Here is a 13,842-nt window from a genome sequence, read left to right on the forward strand (position 1 = left end):
TAAACAATAAAGAGCTTTCAAAATGTATTTAAAAAAGTGAAATGGTTTAAATGACTGACTTTCCACACTTTATATACAGTATAGCAACTGTTTAGATCAGTGTTAAGGGATTATTTACTTTAACTTGAAATAAGTGAGTAAACTCATTGCCTTAAAAACAAGTTGACTTTAAAAAAATGAGTAAACCCATTGTAACTTGGAACTGTTAAGTTATAATTATGCACAGCTTAAGCAACAGGTCTACGCACTTATTTTAAGTAAAGTTAACTAATCACATTTACAGTGCATGCGGCAGCAGAAAAATGTAGCTAAAAATCAGTACTTAGTTTGGTATTATTTTACATTATTTTTACTGGATGGATGGATGGATGGATGGATGGATGAATGGATGGATGGATGGATGGATGGGTGGGTGGAAGGGTGGATGGATGGATTTGTCCTGCCATTCATACTGTCATTTGTAGACTAATCAAATCAAATCAAACTAAAAAATGACGACAAAAAAAAAAGCTTTTATAAATTTTAAAAAGAGCAAGCTCTTTAAACTGTAAAGAGCTTTCAAAATGTATATAAAAAGTTAAATTATCTAAATGACTGACTACACACTTTGCAACCGTTCAGATCCATTTGGCCCTGTGGCTGCTGTATTGACTTGTAACACTTTAATAGGCAGCATGAAAAATGTAGGCTGGTAAGCTGGTGTGCTCGCCATTTATTCTGTGCAGTCATTTCACCTATATACATACAGAACATGTAGACCAGACAGACTAACAGTAGCTCGATAGTGCTGCTCATTTTCTGCTCATTTTGACCTCTGCAGCAGATCAATTGATCTCTGCAAAGATATGTTTACAAAGATATGATACACAAAAAAATAATAATTTCTGCAAAGTTATTGTAAACAATTTATATGGGTTGAATTTAAACAATCCAATTTAATTTATTAATGTTCAACTTAATTTTTTTTGTTTAAATTCAGCCCAAATAAACATTTTTACAACCACTTTGAAAAAAAAAATTGGAAATCCAAGGAATCATCTTTGAATCTTTTTTTTTTTTCAGTTTGTTTTTCACAAACATATTTTAATGAAAACTTAATGACTGACTATCACACAGATTCAGCTGTGTGGTGTTCATTCATTTTAAAAAACATCTGAATCAGTTTATGTGGCAATGTTGTTGTGCTGGTGCACTTAACAGCAACAAAAGAATTTGGATTGTAAGCTTACACTATGATTTTATGTTGACCTTGTTCCATTTGATAGCTTCTTGTATTGTACATTTACAGTTTAATATTTTGTTTTGTAAACGTGTTGTTTGTGGCTGGAAGGGCATCTGTTGTGTAAAACATATGCTAGATAAGTTGGTGGTTCATTCCGCTGTGGCGACCCCTGATAAATAAGGGACTAAGCCGAGGGAACATGAATGAATGAACGAATAAATGTTGTATTGATTGATTGTCATTGTTTTTGTTAGCTTGTTTTATGGCCAAAACTTTGAGAAATCTTTAAATTCACTATAATTATAAATAATAACAACCACAACTATTATTATTGTTATTAATAACTTCATTATTTTTATTAGTTACATATGTAGGCATCTAGATTTTCCAGTATGTGTTCTAAGAAAGTGGAATCAGCAGAAAAGCTATGTACAATCTGATTAAAGAATGCTAAAACAGATTTTCAAGTAATTGGATTTGAGTAGGATTTGAAAACCACATATTGAAATTGTTTAACAAAAAATTATTTCTTGATATATTATACCTGCATATGCAAAAAAAAAAAAAAAAAAAAAAAAAAAAATTGGATTTGGGTTAACAGTCTAGACGAGGCTTAAGAGTCAGAAAGTCATAGGTCAGTAAACAACCAGCAAGCAAAGCCTTCTAAAACCAATTAATAACAGCTTAACGTATGACAACATAGCATGTTTCAACAACCAATCAAATGTTTGGGGTCGCTGTCATTTTAAAAACATTTTCAGCGAGAACACATTAAAATGAACTAAAGTTAATTGTATAAACAATATTAAAAAATATATATATATACAGCTAAAGTCAGAATTATTAGCCCCCTGTTTTTCCCCAATTTCTGTTTAACAGAGAGAATATTTTCTTCAACACATTTCTAAACATAATAGTTTTAATAACCCATTTCTAATAACTGATTTATTTTTATCAAGACACTATATTCAGCTTAAAGTGACATTTAAAGGCTTAACTAGGTTAATTAGGTTAACTAGGCAGGTTAGGGTAATTAGGCAAGTCATTGTATTACGATGGTTTGTTCTGTAGACTATCGGGAAAAAAGTAAAAAATATAAAATTAGCATAAAAGGGCTAATAATTTTGACCTTAAAATGGTTTTAAAAAAAATTAAACTACTTTTATTCTAGCCAAAAAAAAAAAAATAATAAGACTTTCTCCAGAAGAAAAAAATATTATCAGACATACTGTGAAAATGTCCTTGCTCTGTTAAACATCATTTGTGAAATATTAAAAAAATAATAATCAACTGACTTCAACTGTAATCCTGTCCTTTGAATCTTTAAACAAAAGCATTCTGTAAAAGTACACAATTATAACAGGTTTCACACTTATAATGAAGAAAACTGAGCTTTCCATGAATGAATGATATCATCAGAATACAATTAGGTTTAAATGCTTAAAAAATGTTATTATTTACAGTCTAAATTATTAGCCCCCCAGTGAATTTATAATTATTTTAAACATACAGTATTTGCGTGCTTAAAGGGATGTTTAATGGAGGGAAGTTTTTCCAATACATTTTTAAACAATATTTTTAAAAACTAATTCTTAATAACCGATTCATTTTGCCCTTGCCTGATCGTGCATAATATTTTTTCTTATATTGAAAGACACTGGTATTTAGCTTAAAGTGCAATTTTAAAGACTTACAGTTTAAAAACTACACTGTAAAACCCAACAGTCAACATTATTAAATGAAATGAGTGCAGTTAACTCAAAATGTACTTAAAGTTAATTCTATTCATTTGAAAAGAGTTTTAAACTCTAATCTAATTAAACTCTATTTAATTAAATAACTCATTACTTCAACTTAAATGGAGTAAGTCCACTGTACTCATATAGATTAGTTTTTTAGCTTAAATGGTTTGTAGCAATTGGTTTCCTCAAACGGTTTGAGTTGCCTTAACTTACAGTACTCCGTTGGTTTGCGTTTTCTTCATTTATTGGGTTTTACTGTGCTCAAATTGCTTAGTTTACTTAAATGGAGTAAGTTCACAGTACTCATTAGGATTAGTTTTTGAACTTAAATGGTTTGTTGCAATCGGTTTTCTCAAATAGTTTGAGTTGCCTTAACTTTTTGGGTTTTACAGTGGTTGTTTAATTAGGCAAGTTTTTAGATAATATAAAATGTAATATATGATGATTATAATTATTAATTATTTATTATATAAATATATAATTATTAAAGAAGCTAATAATATTGACCTTAATTTATTATAATTTTTCAATGCTATTAAAATATTATAAAAATATAAGTCTTGTCCCAGAAGAGAAAAAAATAATATAACAAATACTGTGAAAATTGCCTTGGTCTGCTAAACATTACTTAAAGATTTTAATAAAATTAGAAAAAATAATACATAAATACATAAATTTTAATTAAATTAGAATAAAATAATATTATTAAATAATTTTGACTTCAACTATGAATTATATACAATATGTTATTTTGTATTTATTTATTTATTGGGGGGGGGGGGTGCATTTTTGATCAATGCATCCTTTGCGAACATAAGACTCATCTTTAAAAAACTACACAAAAGTTTCCTTAAAAACTACCCAGACTTTAAAATCCTAGTGTTTATAACATACAGTGCTCTATAAGTACACCCCTCAAAAATCTACCTGTTCAATTCATATTTTTAATACGCTGTACAATATTATATATGTGCATATATATTAGTCAGTACTGAAGCCAAATCTGGAGCTCATCTAATAAAATAACTTACGATAACAGTCCAAAAACTAGTACACCCAAATTTATATGTCCTAGAAAAATTATTAAATACATTCATTCATTCATTCATTTTCTTTTCGGCTTAGTCCCTTTATTAATCCAGGGTCGCCACAGAGGAATGAACCGCCAACTTATCCAGCACATGTTTTACGCAGCGGATGCCCTTCCAGCTGCAACCCATCACTGGGAAAATATTAAATCCAATTAAAAATAAATAAAAGAGGAAAAAAGCAATGTGAAAATGTTAGTTGAAATTTTGTAAGTTGTAATTTTATTTTGCAATATTTTGCTTTAATTTTATTTTATTATCTTTCATTTCTAAATATGTTTGGAGATGAAAATACTATTTTAATAAATGTATCTGTTTAACAAATCTGTTTTGTTTAAATGCACCAAAATACATTGCCTATATTCACTGAGAAATGGATAAAAATATTCATTTTCAAAATGGGGTATGTCAACTGGCAACTTCATAGTATTATTGTAACAAGTAGTTCACAGCCAAACAGCATCCATGCTTTCTTAAAAAATAAAATAAAATGTAGTGATATTGTTACACTTTGTCAAAGACATTTTCTGTTGGTTGCAACAAAAAAAAGTCTCACTTCTTCTTGCCTTCTACCTCAACCCATTTTTCCCCTGAAGCAGACCGAAAAAGGAACACTTCTCCTTTGATTGAAAATTCAGTGTCGAACAAACAAAATCTTAAACAAAAAAATTCTGGACTGTGCTTTTTCATTCTTCAAAGGGAAAGCCACACACGTTCTTACCATCTGACCCATAAAAACAAATCCAGTCAACCAACGAGAAGCAGCTTCATAACATTTCATTAAATGAAATAAGCTTAAATAAGCACATTAGATTGAATCGTCAATGTCATATTAATAAATTTTGGCAGAAAAATGGCACAAGCACTGTGAAAGTTCTCTGGAAAATCATATTTAAAGAGCAAGAGGTGCTTTTCAAGTGTCTCTTCAGTATGACCCTGCAGTCACACCTTCAACTGATGTGTTATTTAGCGCAGCCAATTACGTCTTTTTCACTTCCCCATTGTCATTTTTTTTGCACTTCCTCTCTGCCGACCATGTGACTTCGCATCTAATTGTGGAAAACTGCACTTCAGAGAGCTATGAAATCGCACAAACACATACAAATGCCCAAGTCGCTCATCCAGTTACATTTGTGTCTGTGCATTTGCATGGTCATTGAGCAACATGTGACTGCATTGTCATTGCTGATCAGACGGCCCGCGAGTCGTGATTTTGCATTTTTCACTCTGAAACCGTTTTCAGGGGATTTAATTCAAGGCGAAGGTTCTGACACACTTACCTAGCAGAGCGTGTACATGCACACCCACACACGCGCGCTCGCCGCACAAAAACAAATAAACAGCAACTTCAGATGAAAAAGCGAGCAATGGGTGCTAATCTGCGATTAGTGAGGGTCATGGTTTTGGAGTTAATACCCTGGTTTTCAAAGGATTTCTCTGGCTCATGTGTGCCAGACTCTCCAGAGAGTATCCTAAACAGCCTTTACTCCGCCGCTAGACAACACAACAAGCGCACCTGGCATCAACACAGGCATCCTGTGTGCTCTAAAATTAAAACTGCACTGCCGCATGTAATGTTTTCTCTAAAGTTTTTAGCTTATAGAATATTGTTGTACTTCAATAAAATAAAAATTGCCAATATTAAGCCTAGAAAATGCAGTTATATGCCCCTTAAATTTAAGAAATTTGGGGCATTGTATGATATACCAGGTCCTCAACCACCGGGTCGTGTACTGGTCCGTGGATCAATTGTTACTCATTATTTATTTATGTTTTATTTATTAGCCGAGTCTGAACAATCTTTTAATTTGAAAAGTCTTTTATTTTGAAAAATGACCATATTCTCTCGCTTATGTCTCGGTCACTTGAGTAACCGAGTGCCCAAATTTAACCCACAAGCAGAAAAATTTGTATGAAACACGTCTTTGGAAAGTTCCTTTGCGAAGAGCAAAAGGCCCAGTGAAGGACCCACGAACTGCCAAAGTATGGATCTGCAACCCATTTGTCAACAAATCAGGTGAATCCAGCATGTCTGTGCAAGAAGAAGATCAACTGCTGGAGATCGAAAATGACGGCAGCCTTTTAGGGGCCGTTCGCATATCGCATCTAGAGTTCACACAAGTTCATCATTTCCAATGGAGATGCGCAATGTGACTAGCTCGAGCCTCTCAGTCGCACCCAGTTGAATTAATGACGTGAGTGCACCGCAAGTAACGCGACAAGAACTGACCGATCAGCTTCATACTTTGTATGGAATAAACGCCCCAATCAATCTGCCCCACTCTCCCAATCCCTCTGGTTCGCGGTAAAATTGTCAAATCGTTGACCAGTCCGCGGTGATAAAAATGTTGAGGACCACTGTGATATACAGTAGTTGCGCAATAATAAATCAGAAATAGGTTTATCATTACATGAGTGCGGTTTTGTTCAAAATTGCACAGGTTAAGGTGTACATTTATTATTTTTGGGTGATACAACATAATTGTGCTATCAATATACTGTAAACACCATTTTTAAAAGCCTCCGAAATACTGGCAAGAAAGCAAACAAAGGATGTTGATCAACGGATAATGTTGATCAAAGGTGAACAAATACCCTATTGTTCACCTTTTACTTGTCTTCATATATACAAGAAATGCGAAATAAACAAAAATCATCAAATAAATATAAAAATCTCAGACTCTCCTTATTAATACATTTACCTTCATACTATAATATAGGCTGACTATTCTAATAGACTGAAACAACAAACAGACTACATTAACCAAGATAAAATGAGAAAATAAATAAAATGTAATAAAATAGTTAGTTGCTTAAATTGTAATATTGTAAATTGTCAATTTTAAGTCACTTTGAACAAAAGCGTCTGCTAAATGACTAAATATAAATGTACAAACAACAGATAAATGCTCAGCAGTGACTAAAAGTCAAGCTCCAAGCTGTCTTTTGACAGAGCTGGTGCTGAGATGTTCCTGATGTTTAAAGAACTAATTGGCTAAACTTTTACTGTGCCTCTTCTTCTAACTCTCTCTTTATATTTGTACAATTTTTTACAGATTTTGATACCAACTGAGCCAAGTAAATGTGAGATACCAGCATTCTCCAGTTGGATTTCGAGTGCTGGTCAGTAGTTGTCTTAATGCTATTTCCTATGGCTGTGTTGTGATTGTCATTTGCTGCCAACCTACACTGAAACATGTATTTTAATATCATATCATCAGTTATTTAAAAAGATAATATTGCTATATATAGCTTTTATTTATCAATATATGCTCAAAATATGATGTCAATATGATGTATTATATATGTCAAAATATGAAAAAAGGGTCGCTTCTATTTCATGTGGCCTTTAAATAATTTTTTATTGAAAAAGTAGAAATGTCCAGAACCATCACAGCCAAAAAGGCAGCGAACCATAGTATTTATAAAGTTATAAAACTACAGCTTTGTTTTATTAATGAGTCAGTCTACTACATCAATCTCTTTTAAAAGAGCAATGAATCCCCGGTTTACAGACATTTATAGCAAGATGTATCATTAATGGAAACATCTGTGGCATTGAATCTGTTGCTTCCTAATAGCAGTGAGCAGACTAAAAAATATGGGAAAACTGATGAGGAAAGTGACCAGAGGACAGGCAAAAAAAGGAGGCCAACAGCTTTAATAATTGAACTCTTCATTAACAAAGCAATTATATTTTTCTTCCAGGCCAATTTGGAAGCGATCTGACATTACTGGCAGTGAAATAGTGGTTCTCTTACCGGGTGGGAGTCTGTGGAGTTGGGATCGGCTCCAGGAATTGTCAGATGGAGACTCTGGAGATAATATGTGGTCTGCATCTGCAATAGAAGAAGAAAAAAAACAGCCCACATAAATATGCTGCTGTACTCACATCTCATTCAGTCTGCTGTGATCCATTTAGCACTTGTACAGGCATTGTTTCTGAATATTGCTATTGATTATATTTTGAAATGGGGCAGGGGAAGAAAACAGCAAGAGGCAATATTTCAGCGCTTAAAAGCAGTTTGGTGCTTCAAGGAAACAATCTCCAATATCTACTCATGCACAAAGTCATTAGGCGTTTTTTTTCCCCAAAAGTTAGAGCCATTGTCCTTTGCACAAACCTTAATTTAGGGCCCCAAGGACTAACAATGCACGGTAACCTTTCTAACAGTCGGCAAGTGTCTCAAAAGACAAAACACACTGGATGACAGGGTCTCAAAAGATGACCTTTAGTCATAATTGGATGGGAGAATCTTTCTTTTCTGCAAGTTAGGCTATGACACAACAGTCCTTGTAGTTATAGCAGTTTACCATTAGTACAAAAGCTTCTTTACCTCAGGAAACTATTTGATATTGCCTTACAGCAATGAATTTAATGCTGTAAACATTTAATTTTTTTCTAAGAAATGGTTGTACCCAACTTTTTTTTTTCTTCACTTTCGTCAATTGGTGAAGTTTTGGGACTTGTGGAGCTGCGCAGAGGGATTTTCTCTTTAGTGTTTAGACTTTCAGCAATGAAAATTAAACCACACTGAAATGAACTAAACTGAACTTCAACTCTGAAAACTGGACTGACGCAGTTTCAATTTACTAGAACTTCTATTCACCTTTTTCTTCGCGTACGAGCGGGCGCAGCCATTTGAATCTATTTGGCTTGAGACTTCCGGCCTCATTTACTTCCATTCATTTTTTTACATTAAAAACAGCTCGTTATGCTGCTTAATGTTACAAACTGACATTTTCTTATTATATGATTCGGCTTTGATTGTATAATCATGCAAACAATTGTTTGTAGACTTTTGACACAATCTACATTGTAAAAAAGTGCTATAGAATTAAAGATGAATTAATTTGAATATATTTATTTATGTATATGTTTATGTATTTTGTTTTGTTTTGTCACTGGCAGTCTGATCTTCAGAGATCAGCAGTGGTGTAAAGTAAAAAATTACAAAGTAACAACTTAAATTATCGTAGAGTAGTTTTTCTCAGAAATTGTAATTTACTAAGTAGTTTTAAAAGTGTACTTTTACTTTCCCTTGAGTACATTTTTAGTGCAGTGTCAGTACTTTTACTCCACTACTTTCCTTTAACCTGTAGTCACTACTTTATATTTTCTTGTTTATGGGGATTAGAAAAATCAGTCATGTGATTCCTGTCTAATCAAATCACACATAGAAGGTAAATTGCCTTATAATGAACTACCTCAAGACATGGGCGATTTATAATTGCAGCAAACTGTTTGGAAGCATTAAAAGTGGCCAAGATGATGTCCAAAATCTTTACACGCATTGACCCAGAGACTGTTTAGATGCATTAGATCAGGGGTGTCCAAACTCGGTCCTGAAGGGCCGGTGTCCTGCAGATTTTAGCTCCAACTTGCCTCAACACACCTGCACGGATGTTTCTAGAAAGCCTAGTAAGTGCTTGATTAGCTAGCCCAGGTGTGTCTGATTGGGGTTGGAACTAAACTTTGCAGAACACCGGCCCTCCAGGACCGAGCTTGGACATGCCTGCATTAGATGATGAGAAAATGACAGATGAGCGAAATGGTCTTAAACACCTAACAGGCACAAGACATCAACATGATATCAGATTAACATTGTACCCCAATGTCGTGGGGATGTTGCATTTTATTTGGAAATGAAAAATGAGGTTTACATCAGAACCCAACATCAGGCCGACGTCAATGTCCAACGTCCAACCTGAAATCATCCAAATATTAACATCTAATGATGTTACAGTTTGACGTTGTGTGGACGTTACCACTATGCTGTCATATTGGATTTTGGTTGCCATACCTGACAAATAAATGTCAGTGTTTGACATTAATAAGCTGATGGTTTAAGATGTTGACTCGACGTTGGATTTTGGTCACTTTCTATTTAAATTTTATCCAAATAGTGTCACTACAACAATACATGAGAAGCAACAATATACAAGAGCAAAAACAGTGTAAAGTTAAACACGCACCGTTTAAAACGCTTAAAATCTCATTTTAAAGGTGCAGCTGATCACAGAGAGTTGGAACAGATCTTGTAATCCCAGTTTCTTTGCAAATCCTGTTCTGTGAGTATGTTTATATGCTATTTTACGGAGACATGTTAATAAGTGGCTGTCATTCAAATCATTGGGCGGAAAAAAAACGCACTCCTACAGTACATCACGTTGCAGCCTCAAAATCACTAGGATTTGGATCATTTTTAACGTCAACAAGTTTAAAAAGAAAAAAGAAAATAAAGAGTGACTTTTTTGTTTTTATATCACTCCATTATGACTGTGGAAATACTATACCCAAGGTGCTCTTTAAATAAAAAAAATTAACTAATTATATAATCATAATAAATAACCATTGTTAAAATTAGACAATTTTAAAATTATTTTACTATTTAGTGACCTTTAGTTTGGAACAAGAGAAACTGGGAGTGACTGTTTTTTTTTGTGTTTTTTTTTTTTTTTTTTTGTCACTTTGCTTACAGTTGACTGGTAAAATCTCAATTTGTAATCTCTAAACCAAAACATAACCTCACCTGGAGCAGGTTAGAACTACCTTCATGGTACTAAAAACACAGGTTCCAGGGGTTTAGGTTGGTAAGGTGGCATCAATAGAGTGGTTATGGACCCCATTCCAGCTGTTGTAGGGGGGTACAGATCTTTTATTCTCAGTTGCTTTGCAAATCCAGTTCTGTCGGCATGTTTATACGCATTTATACGCACTTGTTAATCAATTAGGTGGGTGGGAAAAACCACACTCCTACTGTACATAACATTGTGGCTGACTTTTTGTGTTTCTATCACTCCAGTATAACTGTGGACACTATACCTACACAATTCTGTCCAATCAGCTTAAAATAGGTGATTTTGTATCATAGGTGTCCTTTGAATAAATAAAATAATCATAAATAATAATAATCATTAAAATCAGACAATTTAAAAATTATTTCACTATTTAGTGACCTTTAATTTTGGAAGAAGAGAAACTGGGAGAGTGTGTTTATTGTGTCACTTTGCTTAAAGTTGATTGGTGAAATCTCGATTTATGATCTCTAAACCTGAACACAACATGTCCTGGAGCAGGTTAGAACTACTTTCATGGTACGTAAAACAGAGATTCCAGGGGTTTAGGTTGGTAAGGTGACATCAATTGAGTAGTTATGGGCCCCATGCCAGCTGTTGTAGGGTAGTAGAGATGTCCGTGTCTTTATTGCTTGTCCTTTCTAAATTACCTTGAGCTAAGCACATATAAAGACCTTAATGGAAGCACCTGTCTGCTCAAGGGCTTTATGCCCACCCGTCCCATAAAGGTTCCAAATGGCACTAACCTTTAATACGCCATAGACAAAGTCTCTGCTTATGACCATCAATCACATGTATTTGACGACACCATTCATCAACACCAAGTCTATCCTTCTTCAGTATGAGACACCTTGAGACTTCAAGCTAATAAAACACCTTTGCAGTTCCCTTTTCGATATAACAAATACTTTAAAGGTCCGGTGAAGTGATTTGAAATGTGCATTTTTGTTCAATGTTTGAACAATCATTTTCAGTAATCTCAACTGAAAAATGAAGAGAGGGTGAAAGAGTAGCTCCTCTCCTTTAAAGAGCCCATATTATACATGAAATAGGCTCATAATTAGGTTGTAAGGGTCTCCAACAACAGTCTAATATGCATGCAAGGTCAAAAAACACTTTGATGGTCTTATAATCTGCATTTATTTTTACCTAATTATCCCAGCGACTCCCATATGAATCGTTCAGCGATTCATTTGTTCCCAACCCCCTCCTCAGCGCGAAGCTAATCTGCGCTGATTAGACCGATGACAGCCTGCTGTGATTGGTCGACAGTGACAGGCTTCAGCGCGAGACAGAGTGAAATGCCCAGCTGGTAATCAACTATATAAAAGTAGTCACAGTGCACACGCGCTTCATAGTGTAAGGCTTTTTTCACACACACACACAACCCTCCTCAGAAGAACTGGGGAGATCGACGCGAGTCTCTCTCTCTCCCTCTCCCTCTCTCTCACACACACACACACAACGCTCCTCAGAAGAACTAGGGAAAGCGACGCGAGTCTCTCTCTCTCTCTCTCTCTCTCTCTCTCTCTCTCTCTCTCTCTCTCTCTCTCTCTCTCTCTCTCTCTCTCTCTCTCTCTCTCTCTCTCTCTCTCTCTCTCTCTCACACACACACACACACACACACACACACACACACACACACACACACAACGCTCCTCAGAAGAACTAGGGAAAGCGACGCGAGTCTCTCTCTCTCTCTCTCTCTCTCTCTCTCTCACACACACACAACGCTCCTCAGAAGAACTAGGGAAAGTGACACGAGTCTCCTGTCTCCTAGCTTACGATCGATCGCCATAGCAACGACAAACGGCAGTGGAACGCGAGCTCACAAAAGCCTTTAACGTTAAATCCGTAAACAAAGCGGCACGCGTCGCGTTTTTAACGTGGCTTACATGTGATAAGAGAATATAAAGAGTAACCGCGTGTACTGTACCAGGTTAACAACTCACCTTTGGGTAGAGACTGTCAATATTATCCATCTGAGCACAGCGTGACTTCATTCGACCGGCGGCGTCTGTGTGTGTGTGTCTAGTGTTTTTTCTGTGTTAGTGGGCCTGGTTTGTGCGCGTAACTACTGGCGAGGCTTGTGTTTCGTGGCTGCGTCATCGCGAAACACCTAATGACTCGTTATCAAGACGACTCGTTTGAAGCACTATGAGTCGACTCTTTTATAGATGAATCAATAGTTTTAAACACTGTACACTTACAGATTTAAGCCTTAGCTGGATATTTCACTTCACTTAGAGCTGTGTTACACACTACATGGAAGGGCATTTTCAAAAACCCATAATATGGGCTCTTTAAATAAAAACAGAACACGGCAATAATGTGAGAGTGGTTGAGATCAAGCGCATCAAATTGAAGGGCGCGGAGCATGTCAGATTCTAGAGAGCATTTGATTGGTCAAGAATTGATAAAAAAAACTAAAGTATGAGGTGACGTGAAAAACTACAAGGTTTACATATCTGCATCAGTTTTATATTTCCTAAATGCATATGTTATTACAGTTTTGGAGCACAACAGCGTTCACACTGCAAATCAGATTTTTTCTCGTTTCTAATTTTTTTGCATAGATACATTGTTGTTAAAAATGTGGCCAGTATCAGATTTCCAGAGTAGACAGATCATGGTCATAAACTGACCCGCATGCGCAAAAAGTTTTGCACATAATGTGTATACTGAATGAAGTGAATAAAACATGTTGTCAGATTATGTTTAATATAGTTATTGCCATTTTCACAGACATTGTATGAACTGTAAATGCTGTTTTGCTAGTACTAACATGTATTTCAGTGTTTGAAACCTAAAATAAGCCAAAATAATAATTATTGTTTGCAGGGTCACTGTTATTTCACTTTAGTTTGTTATAAACAACATAGTCTGTTTCCAGTCAAAACATGTGAAACTGAAACACTGTCTACACTGACACATTGAAGGATTTTGTCCTTAACAGTGAAAAGAATATGGGGTCTTATGATGATAATAGGACATTCGGACAAAAAAATTAATTGTTTAACAACCAGCAGTTTTGCGTTAAAAAAATATTCAAAATGAACAACCAACTTTTTGTGGTAAAGTATTTGCCCTGTGTGCTATTGTACTATGCTGCTGAAGATGTTTGCAGCACAGAATGATGATGCACGTCGATCAAAATCATGTAAGGGTCACATGAATTCCTACATTCTGTAAGATCTGAGATACCACAAAT

General features: G+C 34.9%; 1 protein-coding gene across 1 annotated transcript in view; it reads right to left on the minus strand.

Annotated features, from left to right (window-relative positions):
• The window catches only part of slc15a4 (solute carrier family 15 member 4), a 165,821-nt gene that overhangs the window by 133,888 nt on the left and 18,091 nt on the right, over positions 1 to 13,842 (minus strand). The window contains exon 5 of the mRNA XM_056463262.1: positions 7,814 to 7,891. Coding sequence (XP_056319237.1) covers positions 7,814 to 7,891 — 78 coding nt within the window. The remainder of the gene's footprint in view (positions 1 to 7,813; positions 7,892 to 13,842) is intronic.

Source organism: Danio aesculapii, chromosome 8, assembly GCF_903798145.1.
Source record: "Danio aesculapii chromosome 8, fDanAes4.1, whole genome shotgun sequence".
Classification (NCBI taxonomy): domain Eukaryota; kingdom Metazoa; phylum Chordata; class Actinopteri; order Cypriniformes; family Danionidae; genus Danio; species Danio aesculapii.